The sequence below is a fragment of the Camelina sativa genome, chromosome 3, assembly GCF_030686135.1.
Source record: "Camelina sativa cultivar CO46 ecotype springtype chromosome 3, ASM3068613v1".
In the NCBI taxonomy this organism is placed as follows: domain Eukaryota; kingdom Viridiplantae; phylum Streptophyta; class Magnoliopsida; order Brassicales; family Brassicaceae; genus Camelina; species Camelina sativa.
Genome location: NC_141882.1, coordinates 13,923,098 through 13,946,609, shown reverse-complemented (window position 1 = coordinate 13,946,609; position 23,512 = coordinate 13,923,098). Strand labels below are relative to the sequence as shown.

Sequence of the window (23,512 nt, the reverse complement as noted above, 5' to 3'; positions counted from 1 at the left end):
CCGTGTCCCTCAAATATAATAAAATTATTTTTAGGATTTTTTAAATTTGGTATAAACATTAGTGTTCCTCACCGTTGATCTCTTAAATAAAATAACAATATTTTTAATTTAAAATATTAATTATCTAAATTAATAAGTAAAAACATATTAAAATTTTAATTAAAATAAGACATAAGTATGGCTAAACTCGGGTTGAAAGCGTCTCGTCTCTACCAAGAGACTGTTTTGTGTTGTGCTACGCGTTTTTTAGTGTAGCCATAATCATTAATGTAGTAAAAGATGGTCTTGCTAACATGTGGAGAAGGTTTGTTCCTCTTTCCATGGCTATGGCTATACCATTTTTCTTAGGATCTTACTTTGCGATTGACATGTGCGTGGGGAGTTTTATTTTGTTTGTCTGGGAGAGGTTAGATGCGCCAAAGGCTGAAGCTTTTGCAACAGTAGTGGCTTATGGTTTGATATGTGGAGATGGAATCTGCACTTTGCCAAGTTCAGTGCTTGCTATAGCTGGAGTTAAACCTCCTATTTGCATGAAGTTTCTCTCATCTGCAGCTAATCATAGAGTCGACAAGTTCCTGCAAGAATCCTCTTAGTTTAATTTTTAATGCTCAATGTGATGGATCTGTTGAAGAAGTAAAGTGTAATGATGTTTCAATTTTGAAAAAAAATGATAAAAGGTATATTGTCTTGATCACTCAGTATAGATGCATGAGAGACGGTTTGCTTTTGTTGTATTAAAATGAGCAGAGATGACTTATACATAACTCGATTAAGCATGATGAATCCATTATCCAATTCTTGCTTTGTGCAACATAATCATTATTCATCAGTCTCGTCGCAATTTCTCATTCTCCATCTCACACAAACATAACTTAAAGAACTAAAAACTGTTCATTCTCCCATCAGGATTCTCTTCTTTTGTCCCAATCCACCATGACTCAGAGAACACAATCTACACAACGTGCATTGCCAAAATTGCTCTAGAGTTCAAGATACACACAGAAAAAGAGAATGAACTCTAAAAAAAAAGACTAACCATATTATCAAAATAATCATCACATAAGACATTTTTTCCTCCTCTAGAGAACTGAAGAGTCAAGTATCTGTTCTTAGGATACAAAATCGTTCCAAAAAGCTTCATCCAATCCTAAAAGAACCAACACTTTTCAACGATTCAGAACACATAAAGCAGCAGTAACGCCTCAACATTGAGTAACACAAGTGACCCAATTTAGGGATCTAACCTAACCTGGAGGAAATTGAGGTAAAGAACAGGGTTTTTAGTAGACAATCGATCGAGATCGCCGATGGTAGCGCCGGAGATAGGAGCGAGAAGACCAGGGAAGGAGAAGAGGAAACAATTTTTGCGCTGAGACTTGCGGATGATGTTGGTGCCATGGTGTTTCAGAACTTGCTTTGAAGGTTTGAGAGAGGAATTAGATTTCGCCGGAGAATCAGAGACCAGTTGGTTATCGAGGCCGGAGACGCTATCACGTGTAACGAAGGACGCAGCAAATTACGTTCCGTTTGGAGGAACGTTTCTTCGATAATCTGTTTATTTCGATTTAAATTTATAATTTTCAGAATGAAAGACGGACCAAACTAACGCTAATGCACTTGCTCTTAGACCAGTTGAATGTTGAAACTAACAGTGAAGCTTTGCTCACAGATTCTCATATTAGTATAGATTTGACCAAACACGTGCTTGCATAATTACTATAGCCTATAGCATATCCATTCAAAGGCAAGTACTATACCAAGAACACGATCTACTACTAAATAGATATGGAGATTGAACTCTTAACAAGCGATGTAGAGCGAATAAAAGGGATCAAACAAATATGAGTATAGAGTTTGCATAAGAAACAATGTAAGTAATACAAATTTACTCACAAAATGAGCAAGATAAATGGTGAAAAAGGTAAAATGGATAGAATAAAGATTGCAAACTCAATAAAACTATAATATTGAGTGTTGACTTGTATATATTATGATACTAATTCGTAAACTGAAAACAAAATTTAACACCACACATTTTTTTCAAGAAATTAATTATCTACTCGATTTTAGATACCACTAGAGGTGCTACAAATGAGTAGTTGGAGTTGACTAGTTCAAACTCCAGTTAGCATGAAAGAAATTTATGTTTCAACAATCAAGTTATTTTTTATAGATTTATTTAATAAATAATTTAATTGATCTAGTTAAATTTAGTTGGTAGATCATATGAACAGTTAATAAGTTCGAACGTTTTTCCCCGTGGATGAAAATAAGGAGTATATATTACTTATATAAACTCAAATATACTAATTCACACCAAAAAAAACTCAAATATACTAATCAAAGCATACGTTCATTATCTAGTTAAATTAAATAAATATATAAACCCGACTTTTGAAAATTTGATTTTTACAACTTAGAGAGGAAGAGAAAAAGAACATGCATGCTATTTCTATGTCATCCAAGACTCTAAATATTGTTACACACTGAACTGAACTTTGTTTAGCGTTACACAGAAAACCTTGGTTGGTCTTGCATGTATTAATGTATATACAATATATCTAAGCTTGATATTTTGTCTTTTCACGCAGCCATATGTCGAGGTTCTATGGTGTAGTGGTTAGCACTCTGGACTTTGAATCCAGCGACCTGGGTTCGACTCCCGGTAGGGCCTCTCTTGCTCTTCCATTTTTGAACAAAAAAGAAAAGAAATATATAACTCATACTATATTTTCTTTTTTACACTCTAACTACTAGTCTACAATACTACACCAGTCAGCCTAAGATTTTCTTCGCTTCCACGATTCGATTTGGACGTCATATCACTATACATGGCGTACATGCATGAAGGTATTCATCTCTCTATCTCTCCTCCACTCACTCCCTTATAGAATACAAACACGAGTACACGACTTACACAGCGCAGTACGTAACAATTGATTTTAATATAATGAAGTAATACATATTTTCAATACGTACAGTTGTTAAAAATTATTGATACAAAAACAAAAGCTGTGATGATTTATTTAATTAAGATTAGCTTTTGTTTGTAGTTCATGCGTGTTTAATTGTTTTTATACAGGCTAAATTCCAACAAAAATGGACTTATCATTCCAGCATCAAAACTCGATTGTAAACATAAAGAATATAAACTTATCTCGTATTATACTTTTGATCAAAGAAAGAAATGTATATGCTTTAAGCCTTTAACTAACAAAAAAACTCTACTCGAATACTTTCGACACGGTTTTAGACCTTTCTTTTCTAGTCAACACATACGTTGTACGTAGACCTTGTTTTTTAATTTTATTTTTGATTTTATGTACGTAGACTTTCAGTTCTATTAAAGATGATATGAATAATTAAGTCATATGTAAATCCAATCATTTCATTATATGATCAATAACATCTCTCAATCAGTTAGGTTATTTTTATTTTATATCTAGAGTTTTGAAATGTGTTTTAGTTGACCCATTAATAACAAGACTGAATATTATGTACATGTGTAGTAGTATTTTTGGATTCCTTTCTGACTGAAAAAGTTTGTCTTGTTAAAATATCTTACCTAAAAACAAAAAAAAATACAAATTATTGTTATTTTCTGAAAAGAAGAGAAATTAGTTAAGGGCAAGAAGAGAAGAGGCGACGACAGAGAAGCATTTTAATTTAGAGCCACTAGATTGGATGATCATAAATAAGAAGAGACGACGACACTCTTTTGTCTTTGTCACTGACACCAAACTTTTTTTAATCAAATTAGGAGTAAGAGTATTTTTTCAACTAGTAATAATAATAATCTTATTTTAATAAATGCGTGCTGTCCCATGCAAGGAGCAGCTTTCTACATTAAATGCTTTACAGACTTCACCAGAAAACTTGTTTATTCATAAATATAAATATAAATATAAATATACTACGATGCATCCGATCCAAATACATGCATGTATTGCTGTATCTATACTATACAGATCGTCCACAATCGTCTGTTCTCTCAAACCCTATCGGAAATATATAATTATTAACCGAACTATATTACATGATTTTCATTAATAATTTATCAAAACAACTGGTCAGCGGATTTGGGCAGCGTGACATTCTAATGTCAATGGGGAGGACCATAGAATCTATCTAATTACGCGTATATCATTCCATCGTCCAAGATTCTAGGTAATACAATATGGAGATTTTTTTGGTCATATAATTATTCTTTGACGAACTACATATCACATAACTTGAACATGATAATGATTTTTGATAACATAAATGGTAACCACACTATATGTTTCCAAGTCTCAACTGATCTCCATCTCGACAAGAAAAATCGCAAAATCAGAGGAGAAACTGTTTGGGATAATAATCATTTATTAGGCTGGGGAAAATGTGATTTAATTCCTATTACCCAACAATAAGAAAAGGTACTAATTAAACACTATCGATCAAACTAACTAATAAGTACATGTTAGAACGTTATAGTACAGTTAATTGCCAACAAAGTAGTACAAATCCAACTACTCGAAGTCTGAAAGTTTGCCTCCTATAATAATCCTTTCTTTTTTCGGCTAACAATGTAAGGATCCTAGAAATCCAAAAAACCCGTTATGAACAAAGAGGAGTCAAAGAGGGTAATGTGTTAGGTCATCGGTATAAATGCTTTTAAAACCTCTTTCAAAAAAAAAAGAAAAAAAAGAAAGAGGGGTCCAATAAGATTCGTACCGAACACAAAATGCAAAATCCTACCTGATCTAAATATAATTAGGATGTGAAGGCAAGCTCGTGAAATTCGAAAGCAAATCCGAAACGTTTTCCAAAGCTTAATGAATCCAAGTTTGTTCCTCTGCAATCGCACTGCTCGATGAAAATAATGATTAGAATTTAGAGTTAGAGATCCCTCGCTCATACATACAGTATAGATTAAGATAACTAAAATGTTTATTACTACATGTGTATGTACGTGTGTTTTCCTATATCACAATAAAAATTATCAAATCAATAATTTTTCGGACAAATATTTTTACAGGTGTAGTTTGTATCATTCGTCTAATTATGACACTTGCCACCTATATATACTTTATACTGGAGTATTATACTCCAATATAATAATGTTCTGACGAGTGATCAATATCACGTTTTGGAAAGTCATATAATCACATTCTTCATCTTAAGAGTATTTTTTAATATTTTAAAGTATTTTTCTGAGCATTTAAAATTTATATTGGAGTATTTTTCTTCTTCATTTATGATCATTTAATCAGTTAACTCATTTGATATCTACTAGTCACACTTGAACATAAATGATAAAACACCAATTCAACACACATTTAAATATTTATTTCAGTGTGAAAAGCTTTGGTGAACATACATTGTATTATTCCAAATCTGAATTTTAAGCTGGAAAAAGTGATTTACAGGTTTGCAAGTCTTACCAAAATCTAGCCTTTAACAAGACTAAGCTGAAATTTAAAATCTTCACCCAAAAAGAAAAAAGAAAAATTCAAAAAGACACAACACTTACTATTGGAAAGTTCTCTCGCCGGAATATTCACGCAAACCACGGGTATGTTCGTTCACGTGCCGGGTGCCCGCCACCACAAATCCCTTTTAATCACATTTATTGAAGAAAATAAAAAAATTGTATCTAGTTTTCGTTAGGATACAAACCAAGTCCCACATCTAATGTTTAAAAAGACTATCATTAATATATAAAAGGTTAGGGTTAATCTAATAATTGTCAATTGGTTTTTAGTTTGAAGCCCAAGATAAACCCAAATTTAACATGGTATTCAGAGTCCAAGATTAAAATTCTGGTGGATCTAGAAAAGCGGATATAGACATGCCTCTTGTTAACCCGAATAATGGGGTCTAAGAAGGGGTTTATTATCGGTCCAAGTAGGATCGGTTCGGGATGGAGTTATCATCTCGAGGATGCGTGTTAATATCCCACATATGATCTTTGGTTTGAAGAGAAGATTGTTGGGATACAAAACAAGTCTCACATCTGATGTTTAAAGAAACTATCATTAATATATAAAGGATTATGGTCAATCTAATAATTGCCAATTAGTTTTTAGTTAGAAGTCTAATATAAACCTAAATTTAACAGTTTTATTCTATTGAACATGCCTGCATCTATTGTTTATTAATCAAATTTACCTTGTAGAATTACGAGAAACATGTCAAAATTAGCCCAAACTATTCACTACTAACATCATAGATGAAGTAGATCATCTGTTTTCTCAAGCAAAACTGCTAAATTGATTGTGTTTATGTTTTACAAGGGGAACATGCTTTATGCACTTTTTATAAGCATAACATTTATTTAGTTTCCATCTTTACAATAAACTTTTGCACCTTCTTTAACCTATTTAATATCTCTTTCGAAATCTTTATGATTTAATGTCAAAATGACCTCCGGGACCGGCCTTGACCATCACATGTGCTGCAAATTTATATATTTTTAAATAGTTGATCTTCGGAAATATCAAAACAAAAGTGTATGGATGCAATTGTAAATTTATGCATGAGTTAATTACATGGTATCCTTTTTCAATTCTTCAACTATTTTCTACTTGTTTAAGTTATCTCCCTACTGCACACTAGAAATTGACAATCTTAATTAAGTGTTTGAGGGTTTTGGCTAAAACCACGTACACTATTTGTAGATTGAAACACTTTCTTGCTTTAGAAATAGTTTTTTCATTACAAAAATTGTATATTAATTTATGTTAAGTACAAAACTTATATGAGAAAAAGACTTAAAATACATTTTAGTTATATGGAATAATTAATAATTAGCATCAGTGCATCACATATGAAACTACTCCAATTTTATCGTTCAGGAGAAAGAAAAGATTGATGTACATTAAAAACCCAAAGCATATTCATTATTGAGAAGATAGGGGAAAGAATGCTGAATCTGGATCACACACATGACTACCCAAACGGAACCAAACGACACCATACGGATGTCTCTGTCGTTTTTTTTTTCTTGTTTTTTTTTTTTTTTTTTTCTCTCTTCCATATAAAAATGAATAATAGAAGTTTCTCTTAAAGGGAAGTTTTGGACCTTATCATAATTAGCAGTAAATCGATTACAAAATTATTCAATAATATACGAACACATATATGATACTAATATGGGTCTTTTGTACACAAATATGATTATGGGAAATTTATTCAAATAACCGTAATTGTATATATTTAAAAATATAGTAGATGAATTAATTCAATAATTCAGAAAATTCATATATTGTAAAGACTAAAGAGTTGGAAAAAATCAAAATTAACAACCATTTTCAAAACATGTTTATTCCAAACTACTCAATTTCTAAAAAAAAATTATTGACTAATTAATTATGCCAAAATTTTCGTGTTTAACACTCAAAGTTTTGGATAAAACAAAATAAAAAAAAATAAAAAAGAATATATAGTGAGAACTCTAAAAAAAATGTTTCATCCGAATATAGAAACGGGACAAGGTCTTAAAACAAACAAAAGTATCACGTTTTAAGTGTAGACCTATTTGAAATTTGGAAATGAAAGAAGACAAAAATTGAATGAGATACACATTGAACTTAATCATTATATAAAAACATAGAGCAAAAGTATATAATATATAGATTTGCATTGTCTGAAAATAAAGAAAATGTAATTTTTTTTTTGTTCACCAAAGAAAATGTAAATAATGTACGATATTAGGTAGACAAATTGCCAATAGTATAGTTGTACTCCCTGAACAAATTTAATTAAATTAATACCTACTTGATTAATATAATCATATAATGATGCTATATATGTATATATATATGAGTTAGCTTTATGTATTAATTAATGATAGAGATGTTATTACTTTCCAACTTTGGCCTTTTCGATTTTTTTTTTTTGATATATGGCTCTCTCTTACACATGACTACTACTTTTCCCTCTCATTCATTACAGCTTCACGCCTCCTTTATCTTCCCCAATTAATAAACAAACCAAACCAAAAATATAAATAAATAAAATAATAGTTCAAAAAAAAAAAAAACCGTCTTCAATGGTTACCGCTGCCGCAGAATCACCACCGGCGAAACGAAGAAAAACAATCACCGGAAACGAAGACTCCGCTTTGATCGAAGGACTTCCCGATCACATCTCAGAGATCTGTCTTTCTCTCGTCCGCCGTCCGTCGTTACTCTCCGCCGTATGTACACGGTGGCGCCGTCTCCTTTACTCGCCGGAATTTCCTCCGTTTCCTTCTCTCTACGCGCTGTTCGTCGGTACGACCTCGGAGCCGGGTCGGGTCAACCCGTCTGTTCGGTTTATGTGTTTCGACCCGGTTTCTTCCAAATGGGACCCGCTTCCTCCTCCTCCACCCGACCCGCCTCTTCACCGGATTCTTTACCGTCATCCGTCGTTCATCTCATTTAATCTATCGATTCAATGCGTCTCCGCCGCCGGTAAACTCATTCTCATTGCCGGAAGTAACCAACAGCTCTCTCCGGCGATCTCTCACCCGTTGATTTTCGATCCGAATACGTCATCCTGGAGCTCCGGTCCTCAAATCGGATCTCCAAGACGGTGGTGCGCCACCGGAGCTTGCGACGGAGCTATCTACATCGCGAGCGGGATAAGTTCACAGTTCTCATCAACCGTCGCGAAATCTACCGAGAAATTAGATCTAACCGATCAAATTTCCAGTAACCGGCGGTTTAATTGGGAGAAATTGAGAGATATGAGAGATTTACGGTTTAGTCGAGAAGCTATAGATGCCGTTGGATATAAAAGTAAGCTTTTAATGGTGAACGTAAAAGGAGACGCGATTAAAGAAGGAGCTATATACGACGTTGTTAAAGATGAATGGAGAGCTATGCCGGAGGAGATGTTGGTTGGATGGAGAGGTCCGGTGGCCGCGATGGAAGAGGAGATTCTTTATTCGGTGGATGAGAGGAGAGGGACAGTGAGAAAATACGATGAAGAGACGAGAGAGTGGAGTGAAGTTGCGGTGGTTGATGGTGGTGAGGAGTTGCTTAAAGGAGCTACGCAAGTTACGGCGGTTGCCGGGAAGCTTTGTGTTGTTACCGTTGATGGGAAGATTGCTGTGGTGGATGTTGTGGCGGAGCCGGCGATGATTTGGAGTGTTGAGGTTCCTGATGGTCTTGAACCGGTTTCGGTTCATGTTTTGCCAAGAATGAGTAAACCGGATTTTTGCTGATGTAATTGGTTTTTTTTTGTTGGGTGATATTTTATTCTTTTCTTTTTTTATACGGAAACTTTTTTTTTTTCTTTGTTTTCCCGTTTTTCTGGTGGAAAAGTGTCATCTTGTCGTTTTATTTGTTTGGTTCTGGAAATATGGTGGAATCACCAAAAATATAATCAATTTTTTTCTTAGAAATTTCGTATCTGAGAAAGAAATAAGATTTTTATACATGTTAGCTTGATAGAAAGAGGAATCCATTCATATTTTAAAGTTTGATGAGATTTATAGTGTGAGCAGTTGACAGTTGTTTTAACCTATCGCGCTGCTTGATTTCATGGAAATGGTCTGAAGCATACCAACACTCACCAGTGGTGTGGTGATGCTACAACGTTGAGAGTCTCACCAACTTGAAGGAAACGAGAGCAAGCCACGTTACTAATATAGTATTCAACAAATCAAAGATGTAGACAGACATACAAATTATGGATAAGAAGTTAAGAACCACCTATTTCTATAAGTTCTCTTATACATGCATTATTATAAAGCTACGTGTGTAACTTATTTTTGTTTTTTTCGGTGCATCTTGTTGTGGGACTGTGGGTGTAGCTTGATTATGTATTAAATAATTGATTTCAATCGAAAAGACCAACTTTAGAAAAGCTCACATATCATTTCAGTAAAATCAAATAATATCCTAATTAAGTGAATTAAAAGAATTATATACAACAAACAAACAAACAAAATCGTCATGAGGTTTTTAAACAAAGAAAAATGGAAAAAGTGTTTGGGTTGGGTTTAGAAATATCTGATCCATTGGGCCATTGAAAGACCTCTTTGTGTTACATAAACAAGAAATGAAGACCATTGTTTCCTGAGGACCATTGAAAGACCTCGTAGTCATATCAATCTAATTCACCTAGATTAAGACACTGACTATAGACAAACATCATATGGTTATTAAAAAAACATATATATAAATATATATATCAAACATTAATGTTTGAAATCTACAGTTGAAGTTTGAAAACGTATGATGGTGATAAAACACATGGGTTCTATAAGTGATGTGAACACATTTGAGTAAAGATGGTGTGGAGGGTTTTATTAGTGGTTGGGAGAAAGTGGTTAGAGAGACTATAGAGAGATGTGTTTAAATTTTGGTATGCGACTGGGATGGCTCTTATGGTCCAAACAAGGCTCCTCCAACTCCGCATGGAGGGATGGGAATTCATTTTGCGTCTATAAAAAGAAAACGTCAGCTAGAGAAGCAAATCCATTAATTCAAGTCCGATGGAGATGTTGTCGAGCTTCTAAGATTCATCCGTTTGACATTTCAGGTTACCAACTGTGACATGTTGAAGGAAACGTAACAAACAACTTGTTGCTATATATCTTTGACCTCTTTGATTTAATCAGAGTCTTTCCAAAGTTTTTGCTTCAAACCACGTCGTCCACCATGCTACAAGCCTACAAACATGCTCCATAAGGACCATAATATTTAGAGAAGAAACTATTGGGAAATCTTGGTTGAATCTCACACTAAGTTCCAGCTTCCAACAAAAATGAATGACAACACCATTGTTGTTTCAGTTTTTTTTTTTTTTTTGGTTTTAAAATTCAATGTATCATCATCCTGTATTTAAAGTTTTTAAAATTTCTTGTTATTTGAAAATCTAGCTAGGAAAACTAGTTTTCAGAAACTAATTTTAAAAAGCTAAAAATCCTAAAATTAAACCAAAAATCTCAATATTTATTAAAATCAGAAAATAAAATCTCAATATATTCTTAAATATTTGATTTAACAGACTTTATAGATCATTCATTCTTGTTATTCTAATAAAAAAAATCTATAACAAAAATGGAGAAAAAAAATTAAATATTCTAAAGTTGGCATAAACACACAAAAAAAAAAGAGAATAGCGTAGTCCAAACGCATATAAAAAAATCTCTTCTCAATAATAACATTTATTATTCCAATATAAATCCTCCTCATTAAAAAAAAAAAGGATTTATTCCAAATCCTTCCAAACTATATCCCAAAAAATTATATTTATACAATATTTATATACATATATATAATTCCAAAGACGCCAAAATCTTGAGGCAGAAAAAAAAAAAGAGAAAAAAAAATGCAGATCTTCGTCAAAACCTTAACCGGGAAAACCATAACCCTAGAGGTCGAGAGCAGCGACACCATCGACAATGTCAAAGCCAAGATCCAGGTTTAATCTCTTCCTCCCTCTTCGATTTCCACCTCCTCTTAGTGTTTTTGGACTCTTGAATTCTTGATTTTTGCCTGGATAATCTTAGTTAGATTCTTGAGCGGATCTAAGTTACGAATTGGAAGATTAGGTTAAGGCGTTGTTCTAATTTGGTTGTTGATGATTAAAAACAGGACAAAGAGGGGATACCACCTGATCAACAGAGGTTGATCTTTGCTGGTAAACAGCTCGAAGATGGTCGAACGTTAGCTGACTACAACATCCAGAAAGAGTCTACTCTTCACTTGGTCTTGAGGCTTAGGGGTGGTACCATGATTAAGGTCAAGACTCTTACTGGTAAAGAGATTGAGATTGATATCGAACCTACCGATACTATTGATCGTATCAAGGAACGTGTTGAGGAGAAAGAAGGCATCCCTCCTGTTCAACAAAGGTTATATTAGACTTTTAGTTTCCCCAATTTGAGTTCCCAATTTATGGACTACACTTGAACAATATCATTAACAACTCTTTGTAGCTCCCATGTTTGTTCTTGTCTCGGTTGTGATATAGCTGAGTACTGTTCCTTAGTTTAGTACTGATTCTGTTAACACAATGTTTGTGGTGTATTATTGACTTTGATTTTCATGTTCTATGTGACTATATGTGATTACATATAAGTTTGGTTGTAAGTTAGTATTTTGGTTGGATGCTTATAAGATGTCATGGATTTTTTTGTGTGCAGACTGATCTATGCTGGAAAACAGTTGGCTGATGACAAAACGGCGAAAGATTATGCGATTGAAGGAGGCTCTGTTCTGCATCTGGTTCTTGCTCTTAGGGGTGGTCTTGGTCTTCTCTGAGAAGTAAAACTCTTTTTGAAGATATCTTTTATGTTTTTAGTTTCTAGTAATGGCTTTTTAGATTTGGATATGGTGCTTTAAATGGACTAATGCTGTTTTTAGTGGGTTTGGATTAGATTTGCCAATAATCTGTTCAGTATCGAATCATACTTATTTTTGGATTTAGCTCTTTATGATGAATATCTTTTTTTTTTTTTTTTCAAGAAAGAGGCTCGTAGGTCGTTAGATAAACAACTAGATATGTTAAAGTGGGATAAAAGCTTATGGGTTGGATCGGACCATACCGATTTAGATTGCTGGTTGCTTCAGTTATACAAAAAGTAGTAACATATTTTAGTAAAAACAAGATAATGAAAGCGATAACGAAATAGTGGTACAACGAATTAGATTAGTGGTTTCGTCGAATCCTGTGAATATCCAAACCCCAAGTAACATCAGTTACAAGTTATTTATAACTTAATTTTGTAGTAATTACATGAGTTATTTGATTTGTGTTTCTCTTATATAAATACAGATGATTCTTTTTTTGCACATAGTGTTTACCTTCCTCACATTGTCACATCTCATGTTATATCATTGATCCTTGGTTTTTTATTCTATAATACATTCATAACGCGACTAGCACATGACCAGTGACCTTCCATCCCACATGTAGCAGTTACTTTCTATATAAAATATTTTGTCCTTTCTAGAGTTCCCTTAAACTATTATTTACAGGATGATCCTAAGTTGATTATCTAATAATGTCACAACATAAAGCATGTATTTTACTTGGGATTTATTTTGTTACATCTTAAGTTCAAATCTGCTCATGAATAATCTTTTTTCTTTTTAGTGAAAAAATTTAATCTTAAACTTATATGAAAGCTAAAACAAAACACTATAGAAGAAAACGTATTATTACAGGGACCACAAACAAACAAAAAGTGACCGTTGAGATCTAAACGTTAAGGCTTTATTAAAGCTTTACAAGACATAAACGTTGCGGACAGAATCAGATCCTTCCAGAGCCTCCCACAAAATCATACATATATATATATACACATCTACAAGAAGTAGAATCAAAGCAATACCAAGAGTTCAAGAAACAAAAACAATCAGAAAAAATATTTGAAACTAGAGATCTCAAGATGGGTTTGGTGGTGATCATATCTCTTCCTATAATATTCTTGTGTCTTCTTCTTGGATTCGGCTGCTACTTCCTAGGCAAATCTCGCGGCCGCCGTGAGATCCGAACTAATCCACAAGTGTATGGAGCTCCTGCTCCGCCTCCAGGTGCAATAGCCGCATCCTCCTCTCCGCCGTTGTCTCCTCATCACGCCAAGCCAGACAACAACAACTCTCACAACGTCTAATACTTTTCTCTCTCATTGTTCGTCTCTATTGCTTTTTTGTTGTATTCAATGTAATCTTTTTCTGTAATTTGTGTATTTTCCTTTATCTCTTTGATGTAAATAATAAAGAAAGCCTAGTATGGTGGTTCCTTATAATTTGGTTTGAACATGAATTTAATGAGAAACCGGTCAATTTCTGTATGGGAACTTCATGTTTTACAGTTCATTGGTTAACCGGAATTGTGATATGTTTACCAGAAAAGGAAAAATAAACATGAATTGTGATAATGTGATTTCGAATTCTGGAAGTAGAAGAAGGAAATGCAGATTGCTTAATATGTTTTTCTTGTAGCATTGAATTGACTTGAACCAGAGATATTGTGGTAGGAAATTTTGAAACATCTTGAAGAGAAAAATTTGTGGAAATTTCTTTTTGTAATTAGCATTGGTTGGTGTAAGTGTGCTAAGGATACTAGTACTCTAAGAAGGATTGTCTTCTAGATTGAATAGTTTGTCTGTATCTGAGTAATTTTGTTCAATGTAAGTGTGAAGTGGATAAACGAAGCTAACAAGTAAGATAAAGTTATGTTGTCTTCAGTCTAAAAGCAGCTGAGCCTTTTCTATAAGTGAGCAGTGTCACTAGAGAGGATGTTCGGATCTTCATTATTGAAGGTCTCTGACTTTACCATTAAGGATCAACCGTTGTATAAATCTTGAGATAATTGCTTTCAAGTTTCATAGTTACGTGATTGGTAAAGATTGAGCTGAAAACATCTGCACTGAGAAGTAGGTCTCTAAGTTACTAAGAGAATAACTCCTCCTAGTTTAAGTTCGCCCAATTGGTTCATTATGGTAGATGGATTCAGCTATAGTTAGTCTATGTAGTTGATTCCGTAGTTAACATGTTGTTAAAATCCATAGCTCTGTAACCAAAGCAGGGATTTGACCTCTTTGTTTCTGCATCTTTTGACTCTGCAGCTGCACTTCGAGTGGTATCATACTTATCTCTACCTTATTCCGCATTGAACGCTTTCTCCATAGTTCCAACTCCTCCGAGAGACTCAGTGTATGAATACGTCGCAAAGCATTGGTATGACTGGTTTGTAAAAGCTGAGGATTGTTGCTTAGGTTCTGCAAGTTGGAGAGCTGTTTGAGCGGTTTATAGATTGAGATAAACTCATTGACCGAAGCTAATGACGACCTTTGGAATTATTGGAGTTGGGATATAGATAGATATAAGGGAATGTAACTAGAGGTAATTGTCCAAGACTCAAAAGCTTATAATGTTTGTGAACAGAGAGTAATCACAAAGGACTAAGAAAAGCAAATTCAGCATAACCTTTCGTTGGTACTTGTATAACTATTAAGTTAGTGCACCAGTACTAATTCAGTAGTGATAGCTCTCATTTTTAAGAGACTTTAAAGAAATTCAGACTAGATAATGTTGGGTCTACCAAAAGGCAGAACCCTCCAAAAATAGGCGTATGCCACTTAGCGTGGAGGGCACACGGTATTCTTTAGTAAAAGGCGAAAGAATAGTTCGCTTTGTGCTCACCACATGGCTGCGAGGTTTGAAGCTGTGGAGAGTGAAGTTAATTTATATTGACGTTTCTACTGTCAAACCTTTTCAGTCTTCCGATGTGGGATACGCGTGAAGCTCATGCTAAGAGGCTTTCGTGGGTTCGTCCCCTTCTGGGTATTAAAGGCCCAATATGTACTAATTTGAATTCAACCCGTGTTTTCATTTCGTTCCGTACAATCTATGTAAAGTACATTTTTGCACCATACTCTCTTAATCTTAATCTTTGTATCCAAACAGGTTTCAACTAAATTCTCAACAATTATTGTAATCAAACACAATCATTTTTTTATATACTAATACTAATTTCCTAAAATATATCTACCTAATTTAAATCAATATGTTAGATTAAAATATAATTTTCCTTTCATTTTTATTTAATCTTATATTTAATTTTTAATTACTATCTAAAAAATAAAGTTAATTACATCATATTATGTGATTTGAATTTTTATAAACGGATATATATTTGATTTGATTTAAAGTACATTTTGTGCCATCACTTTTTGTCTACTTCGGGTCGGATTTTAAGTAAAATTATAATCGATTCAATTATTTGGATTCTACTTAATATGCTGAATATTTTGGGACGATTTGTTATTAATTACATACCTATAATATAACAACCAATCAATGCTCATTGTAACTTAGGAAATATCTAATTTGCATTTTATAAACTTAGGAAATATCTAATTTGCAATGTCGAATTTTTAGGGCCGAGTTTGACAAAAAGAATTAATAGAACAAATTCTGTAATCACATCCTCTTAATCACATCCTCTTAATCACATCCCTATAATATAGCAACTAATTCAAATTAATAAACATCTTAGGAAAGATCTAATTTGCGTTTAATAAATATTTACATATTTGATAAGATCGTATTAGCTTTAAATGTATACTATCAATCCAATAATATCAATTGAGAATCAAAATAAGAATATGCCAAGATGTGATTATTATAAAATATATTAATCAAGTTAATATTAGTGCCATATTTTAATATTACTAACATAACATTATAATATGTGCTTCTCTCATATACTATTAATTAAGCAATGAACTCATGCATAATCAACTATATTTTATATCAAAAAAATTAATTAAAAAATAATAGATCTGTGGTATACGACGGGGTAAAACCTAGTAATAATTTAATGTGGTATACGACGGGGTAAAACCTAGTAATAATTTAAAAGAACGACAGGAATATATTAATTGAAAAATACACCATGGATCAGTTGAACATTTACACAGCAACTTCATTCTTTGGACTTTGATTTTGGTTCGAACATTTTACAAACGTGAATGTTTTTAGCAAAAAAAAAAAAAAAAAAAAGATAGACAAAATCACTAGCCCATCTGAGTATGTGGTTTGTCCAATAAAGTTTCCAGACTTTGCAGCGTTAAAAATCAGAATTATAAACCTACATATCCTTTTACATGATGTTAGGATATGTATTTGATTGGTTTTGTGCAACTATGTATACAATATATATAATTAATTACATATATATATATATATCTTATTATATAAATATACATGATATTGTATAGTATTAAAAATAAAAGATAAGTCCTGTCGTGTGTAGTCCACATATCTCTAAGATCAAAAATGACAAAAATTACACAAATCCGCGGGCAAAATCTCTTATCCAGTGACATGTTACTTTCCAACCAATAAAAACACGCCATATCATCACCACAAGACCTCTTCTCTTATCTTCCTCTTCCTCCACTAATCTCTCCAAGAATCTAAAGCTCCTCCCATAAGGTCCTCTCTTCTCCCCCAGAATCCCAAAACAAACCCCTCCTAGTAGTATCCGACGAACCCGAAAGCGTGATGTCGCTCACGATCCCTACGAATCTCGTTCTCAACCCGAGATCTAACAAATCTCTCACTCAATCCGTACCTAAATCCTCCGCAAGATTCGTCTGCTCCGATGACAAATCAACACCACAATCCATGAAAGCGTTCTCCGCAGCCGTCGCCCTCTCATCCATCCTCCTCTCAGCTCCGATGCCAGCTGTTGCTGACATCTCTGGTCTGACTCCTTGCAAGGACTCGAAACAGTTCGCTAAAAGGGAGAAGCAACAGGTCAAGAAGCTTCAGTCATCTCTCAAGCTTTACGCTCCTGAGAGCGCTCCTGCTCTTGCTCTCAACGCTCAGATCGAGAAAACCAAACGCAGGTTCGTCGTACTCTTTCTTGAAACAGAGCTTTTTGTTTCCTCTGTTCTTGTTTCTAGTGTTAGTTGCTTCTAGTGTAAGTATGTATGAAACTGTTGGATTGTTTTGGAATGATAAGCTAAAGAGAAATGTTTGGTTTGGTTTGGTTAGGTTCGACAACTACGGGAAGTACGGACTGTTGTGCGGGTCAGATGGTTTACCGCATTTGATAGTGAACGGAGACCAGAGGCATTGGGGAGAGTTCATTACTCCAGGGATTCTGTTCCTTTACATTGCAGGATGGATCGGGTGGGTTGGAAGAAGCTACTTGAGAGCTATTAGTGGCGAGAAGAAACCAGCGATGAAAGAGATCATCATCGATGTTCCTTTGGCTAGTCGGATCGTCTTCCGTGGTTTCATTTGGCCCGTTGCTGCCTACAGAGAGTTCATTAATGGCGATCTCATTGCTAAGGATGTTTAAGAGAACTTTTGCTTTCTGCTTTTGCTTACTCTTTATCTCTCTAATCTCTCTTATGTTTTCTTTTCCATTGTAACTATTGCAAAAAACAATGCATTGTCGAAAACTATTGGAATTTGGATTGCCGCATTTAGAATGAACCATGGTTAAAAATCTTTGCTCTGTCAAGCTCACCGCAAATTTCATTTCACCAATTGTCATAATTCATAAATACATCTCCAACTTTGGTTTATCGAAGTTGACAAGAGGCCTTAGTCGTATTGGTACATGAGTCTTTGATCAGGCAAAGACTCATGCTCATGCTCATGCTCATGTGAATGTGAATGTGAAGAGTATTATGTACTGATGTGCGATTCTATCAGGCAAAGAAGAACAAATGGGTCATAAGCTTGGGTAATAAATTCAAGCCCATACTTACTTGGAAATACGAAAAGCATATCAGTGACTTACATGAAGGTGTTGCGTGTGGAGTACATGTGCCGTAGAAATTAGCCGATTTTTTCGTCGTCTAATTAAGAAGATAGTGCTAAGAGCTACGAGCTAAGTGCTAAGGAGCTAGGAGCTAGGAGCTAAGAGCTAAGTGGTAAGTGGTAAGTGGTAAGTGGTAAGTGGTAAATGCTAAGGTGTTAAATGCTAAGCTAGACTTAGCCAGCACGTATTAAACACGACCATTAAACGATCAATATGTTCATACACACTGACACACATTGTGAGCTCCTTAAATATAAAATCATACTGTATATATGAAAGAGATAAATATATATTTCACAAATAACAAAATATACATTAGGTCAATAACAAAGTTCTCTCCTCAGTTGAAATGATCATAATAACCCTAGACGATCATGGTCCAAAGTCGTACATGGTTCACGTACACCAAATCCCAAATACCCCCGAAATACAAAATTACAAATACTCATATATAATAATATAAACTTAGTAGTATTTTATATGTATCTATAGACTATATATATCATGTTAATAATTTCACTCTGTTAGTCAAAACAGAGCATTTTCATTTCCTACCCCTACTTTAAATATATAAATCCCGAAATTTCCAAAATAAAAGATTAGGAAATGTAGTAGCAAAAGGAGAGCTTTTTGTGTTGACTAGCAAGACCACATAGACTCTCCCAAACTGGCCTCATCCACAATGTCCATATGGCTAAACATGCCCTTGTTGTCCTGTGGACTCACTTGCTTCGACGACGGTGAGCCGCTGCTACTCGGGCTATCCGGGCATAGTCCGTGCCCCTGGAAATTAGTCGAGTGACGCACACGTAGATGCACCACTTCAGCTTGAGCTAGAGCTAGCTGAGCTTGCAACACATCGATTTGTTGCTGGAGGGAAGAAATTGCTCCTACGCAACCGTAAACCGGATCCCTCACTCTTGCATTAGCCTCGTAAACCATGCTGCTCACTGCATCTCCACGCTGGTGGATGGATAACTCCTGTTGAGTTTCAAAAAAATTCTTGTTAGACATTAAAACCAACCAATCTCACAAGACTATTCATCTCAAGTTTATATTATACAGTAGCTAGCTAAGAAAAATGTTAGATCATACTATCATTTACAAGGTTGCACAAAAAAAAAAAAAACTATCATTTACACAATTTAACAAAAGTTAAAGTGGTTACATCAGCTAACAGAAGTGGTTGAAAATTACATCAGCTAACAATTGTATATGTCACTAAACATATTCTTAAACTCTTAAAATGCAAATATCAACAATTAAGTGTTTAAAATCCCTCAATTAGTTTTATATTATAATATAAAATGGGTCGGACCATTTGGTAGTTGTCAATAAAAAGTTATGGAAATGATAGTAATGTCTCATCTAACATAAGAAACAAGAAAATTATTCCTAATTAACCTAACCCAAAATATGATTAACCACGTTTTTAACTAATTATTCTTAGGAGAAAAAGAAGAAGAAGAAACCTGAAGCATCTTGTTGACGTTGCTAGCACCGAACACTCTATGAACATTAGCAAACTTCTGAGGCTCATCCGCCGGGAAATACGGCGAGAAAACACAATCTTGAGCGCACCGCCGCCGCAAAAGCTTACAAGCCGCACACGGTGACGCCGCTCCTTGCTTCCGGCTACTTTCTTTCATCACTCGCTGCTACGCCACGTGTTCTTTGGATTGTGAAAGTTTTTTTTGTTATGGACCGTTGGATTGAAAAAACTCAATCGTCAAATCGGAGAAAAAGCTGTGTGGGAACTGGGAAGAGGGTCTAGGGTGAAGTGTGATGGATCTGTGGAGATTTATAGAGTGAGCTAAAACTGAATTAATTTTATTTTATTTATATATATAAAATACAAAATGATTTAAGACAAGAAAATTAAAAAAAAAGTCAGCACATCTGAGAGTGGGACCTAGAGATTTGGAAAACACTTCAATTTTGTTTTACTGGTCCTAATTAATAAGCTAATTAAACATCACGTGACACGACCACTTTTTTTTTCTTTCTTTTGGCGCCAAAGACTATTTGTTTTATTCTCTATTCTCATTGGTCTTAAATTTTACCAAATTACAAATGAGATATTAAAATAATTTCATGGCAATTGTTTTGAATAGAGGACTTCAATTTTGGAGTTCTTTCTATAGACATAGACCTATATATATATATACATAATATTTTTTTCTTACTTGTCTGTGTTTATTCTGGTTATGTTTTGTAGAGAGCTACTAGCTAAAGGAGGTTTTTCTCTTTGGAATGTTGTTACATCTCTTTTATATAAAAATGTGTATATAATATATTTATAGGATAAGGAAATTTAAGACCTCGTGCTTGTGCATGTAATCATTGTTTCTTATATCTTTTGTGTATTGAGATTCTCACAGCTTTCTACGTGGTCCCTCGAATTTGCATAGGAAGGGCATATTAGAAAAACTCGAAATCCACTTTTTATTAATAAATAAATAAAACTTATTTTTCCATTGCTTAAATATATTGGAGAAGGGTGAAATTAGGATTTGTTGGAAGCAATTTAAGGAATTAGAGTAGATATAAAATTTGGAATTGTATATCAACGAAAATTTTCAGTTTGATCATAACCTTTAGTCAAAAATAAGACAATTCATGCATGTATGCGCTGACAATACATCAGTATTCTTAAGAAAATGTCATTATTTTGATATTATATATAAAAAGAAGGCAAAATATTGATATTCTAAAACATCAAAACTTATTTTTCCATACAAAGTGAAAATACTGAACACTTATTACTTATTAGGCTAGACGCTTTTATATTTTGATCATAAAAATTTAAAGCATGTTCCATTTCATAAGTGCCACATTTTTGTGTGCGTTCATAAACATCCAAAATTATCAAGTAGATTATTGTGGTGTTTTTTTTGGATATTATTTGACGTGTGATGTATATATCGTCCATCTATATGAATATAAACTAAAATATTTATTTTCTTTTTTTTGGACAACAAACTAAAATATTTCTAAATGCAAAAATATTATGAACGAATTATATATTAAATTTCATGTGCAAACTTTAACATAAAAAAGATTTCATTTATATAAGAAACTTTTTGTTGTTGTTAAGCTTGAAGAAAAAGGAATCTTTGTCCTAATCGAGTTATGATTAGGAAAGAGATATGACTCAAGTCTTGTCTAGGAGTTATCTAGATAATAGTGGTTTTCCTATTAGGAATAGGTTTTGGTTTTCACTATATATATGCTTGTCGAGTTATGGCAAACATAAAAGTTTTTGAGAGATTGACTTGAGATTTTAAGAGAGAGCAATTGTGAGAGAACTTTAGTTTTGAGAGGAATTTTTCTAAAGTTAATAATAAGAGAACAATTCTTATTTACATCTTTGTTCTTATAAAACCTGCAAAACCTGCAACTTTTCTATATTTGGTATCAGGGCATTATAAAGGAAAAAAAAACTAATGGCAGAATCCGAAGGTACAATCATGGTAGCAAAAACAACAGAGGGAGGTGGATCTTCTTCTATCTCGTGTCCTATGCTAACTGCCACAAACTACACAGTTTGGGCGATGAGAATGAAGTTTGTTCTTAGGGTCAATACGGTTTGGGAAGCAATCAACACAGAGGCCATTGACGAAGAAAAGAATGACATTGCCATTGCGTTATTGTTTCAATCAATCCCTGAAACACTCATTCTACAAGTAGGAGAACTTAATACAGCCAAGAAGATATGGCTAGCAATCAAGAACAGACACGTTGGAGCTGAGCGAGTTCGAGAAGCTAGGTTGCAAACCTTGATGACTGAGTTTGATAGATTAAAGATGAAGGATGCATAAACTATTGATGAATTTTCTGGAAGGATATCTGAAATCGCTTCAAAATCAGCTGCACTAGGAGCAGACATTGAAGAACCTAAATTAGTTAAGAAGTTTCTTAAAACAATTCCTCGAAGAAAGTATATTCAAATTGTTGCCTCTTTGGAACAAGTACTGGATTTGAATACAACAAGCTTTGTGGATATTGTTGGACGGCTTAAGGCCTATGAAGAGAGGATCTTTGATGACGAAGAACCGCAAGAAGAACAAAGCAAGTTAATGTATGCAAACACTGCTACTAATGCTGATTCAAATCAAACAAGTTACACTAACCAGAATCAGTACAAGTACAATGGAAGCTACATAGGAAGAGGCAGAGGAGGAAGATATTCTTATCGAGGAAGAGGACGAGGACGCAACGGAGGAAGAGATGCCTCACAGATTACGGGTTTCAGATGTGACAAGATGGGTCACTATGCAAGTAGTTGTCCAGACCGATTACTCAAATTGCAGGAAGCACAAGAAGTCGAAAAGGATACAAAAAACGCAGATGAGCTATTGATGCATGAAGTAGTTTTTCTGAATGAAAAACGTTGTGTTCCCAACAAATTTGAGACAAGTGCAGATGGAGATAGTGTTTGGTATCTCGATAATGGGGCTAGTAACCACATGACCGGGGATAGAAGGTATTTTGACTCACTTGATTTGACAGTTACAGGCAAAGTTAGATTTGGAGATGACTCTCGCATTGATATCAAAGGAAAAGGGACCATATCCTTTGTTGATCTAAATGGAAAAGCAAGAAAGATGAATGATGTATACTACATACCTGGTTTGAAAAGTAACATTGTCAGCCTGGGTCAAGCTACAGAAACTGGATGTGATATTAGACTAAGAGAAGGACTTTTAACAATGAGGGATAATGAGGGAAAATTACTTGTCAAGGCAGTGAGGTCACCAAACAGACTCTACAAGGTTAGAATGGGTCTGAAGGATAACACATGTCTTTATCTGACAGACATAAGCGAAGCGAGTAAATGGCATACTAGGATGGGTCATGTGAACTTTGACACTTTGAACTCTATGATTGCGAAGAGGCTAGTACATGGTGCTCCAAACACTACGCTTGAGAAGAAACTCTGCAGTTCGTGTTTATTGGGTAAACAAACACGGAAGGTCTTTCCACAAGCAACTTCTTATCGGGCAACTAGGAAGCTTGAGCTCATACACGGTGAGCTCTGCGGTCCTATTTCACCAAGTACTAATGCTAAAAATCGATATATTTTTGTTCTCATAGATGATTACTCACGCTACATGTGTACAATCCTGCTAAAGGAGAAGGGAAATGCGTTTCAGAAGTTTAAGAACTTCAAGATGATGATAGAGAAGGAAACGGAGAGCAAAATACAAACATTGAGAACTGATAGAGGAGGAGAGTTTGTATC

At 34.2% G+C, this 23,512-nt stretch overlaps 5 protein-coding genes and 2 non-coding genes across 7 annotated transcripts; 5 read left to right on the top strand and 2 right to left on the bottom strand.

Moving 5' to 3' along the window:
- Window positions 1-2,602: 2,602 nt before the first annotated feature.
- TRNAQ-UUG (transfer RNA glutamine (anticodon UUG)) lies at window positions 2,603-2,674 on the top strand. Its single transcript has one exon. It is a non-coding gene; the product is annotated as a tRNA-Gln (tRNA).
- Window positions 2,675-7,832: 5,158 nt separating this feature from the next.
- On the top strand, window positions 7,833-9,370 carry LOC104777176 (F-box/kelch-repeat protein SKIP25). Its single transcript, XM_010501385.2, has one exon. It carries the CDS (start codon window positions 8,033-8,035, stop codon window positions 9,188-9,190), a length of 1,158 nt encoding a protein of 385 aa, XP_010499687.1. The 5' UTR covers window positions 7,833-8,032; the 3' UTR covers window positions 9,191-9,370.
- A 1,772-nt stretch (window positions 9,371-11,142) lies between these two features.
- LOC104777175 (ubiquitin-NEDD8-like protein RUB2) lies at window positions 11,143-12,446 on the top strand. Its single transcript, XM_010501384.3, has 3 exons — window positions 11,143-11,397; window positions 11,571-11,830; window positions 12,122-12,446. Exons 1-3 carry the CDS (start codon window positions 11,305-11,307, stop codon window positions 12,237-12,239), a joined length of 471 nt encoding a protein of 156 aa, XP_010499686.1. The 5' UTR covers window positions 11,143-11,304; the 3' UTR covers window positions 12,240-12,446.
- Window positions 12,447-13,229: 783 nt separating this feature from the next.
- On the top strand, window positions 13,230-13,774 carry LOC109131146 (uncharacterized). The gene has a single exon (XM_019241804.2). It carries the CDS (start codon window positions 13,370-13,372, stop codon window positions 13,592-13,594), a length of 225 nt encoding a protein of 74 aa, XP_019097349.1. The 5' UTR covers window positions 13,230-13,369; the 3' UTR covers window positions 13,595-13,774.
- Window positions 13,775-15,021: 1,247 nt separating this feature from the next.
- LOC147946901 (U5 spliceosomal RNA) lies at window positions 15,022-15,137 on the bottom strand. The gene has a single exon (XR_015596068.1). It is a non-coding gene; the product is annotated as a U5 spliceosomal RNA (small nuclear RNA).
- Window positions 15,138-16,716: 1,579 nt separating this feature from the next.
- On the top strand, window positions 16,717-17,951 carry LOC104777174 (photosystem I reaction center subunit III, chloroplastic-like). Its single transcript, XM_010501383.2, has 2 exons — window positions 16,717-17,341; window positions 17,490-17,951. Exons 1-2 carry the CDS (start codon window positions 16,995-16,997, stop codon window positions 17,797-17,799), a joined length of 657 nt encoding a protein of 218 aa, XP_010499685.1. The 5' UTR covers window positions 16,717-16,994; the 3' UTR covers window positions 17,800-17,951.
- Window positions 17,952-18,536: 585 nt separating this feature from the next.
- Window positions 18,537-20,082, bottom strand: LOC104777173 (LOB domain-containing protein 4-like). The gene is made up of 2 exons (XM_010501382.2): window positions 19,740-20,082; window positions 18,537-19,248 (listed from the first exon to the last, which is right to left on the bottom strand). Exons 1-2 carry the CDS (start codon window positions 19,914-19,916, stop codon window positions 18,907-18,909), a joined length of 519 nt encoding a protein of 172 aa, XP_010499684.1. The 5' UTR covers window positions 19,917-20,082; the 3' UTR covers window positions 18,537-18,906.
- Window positions 20,083-23,512: the final 3,430 nt, after the last annotated feature.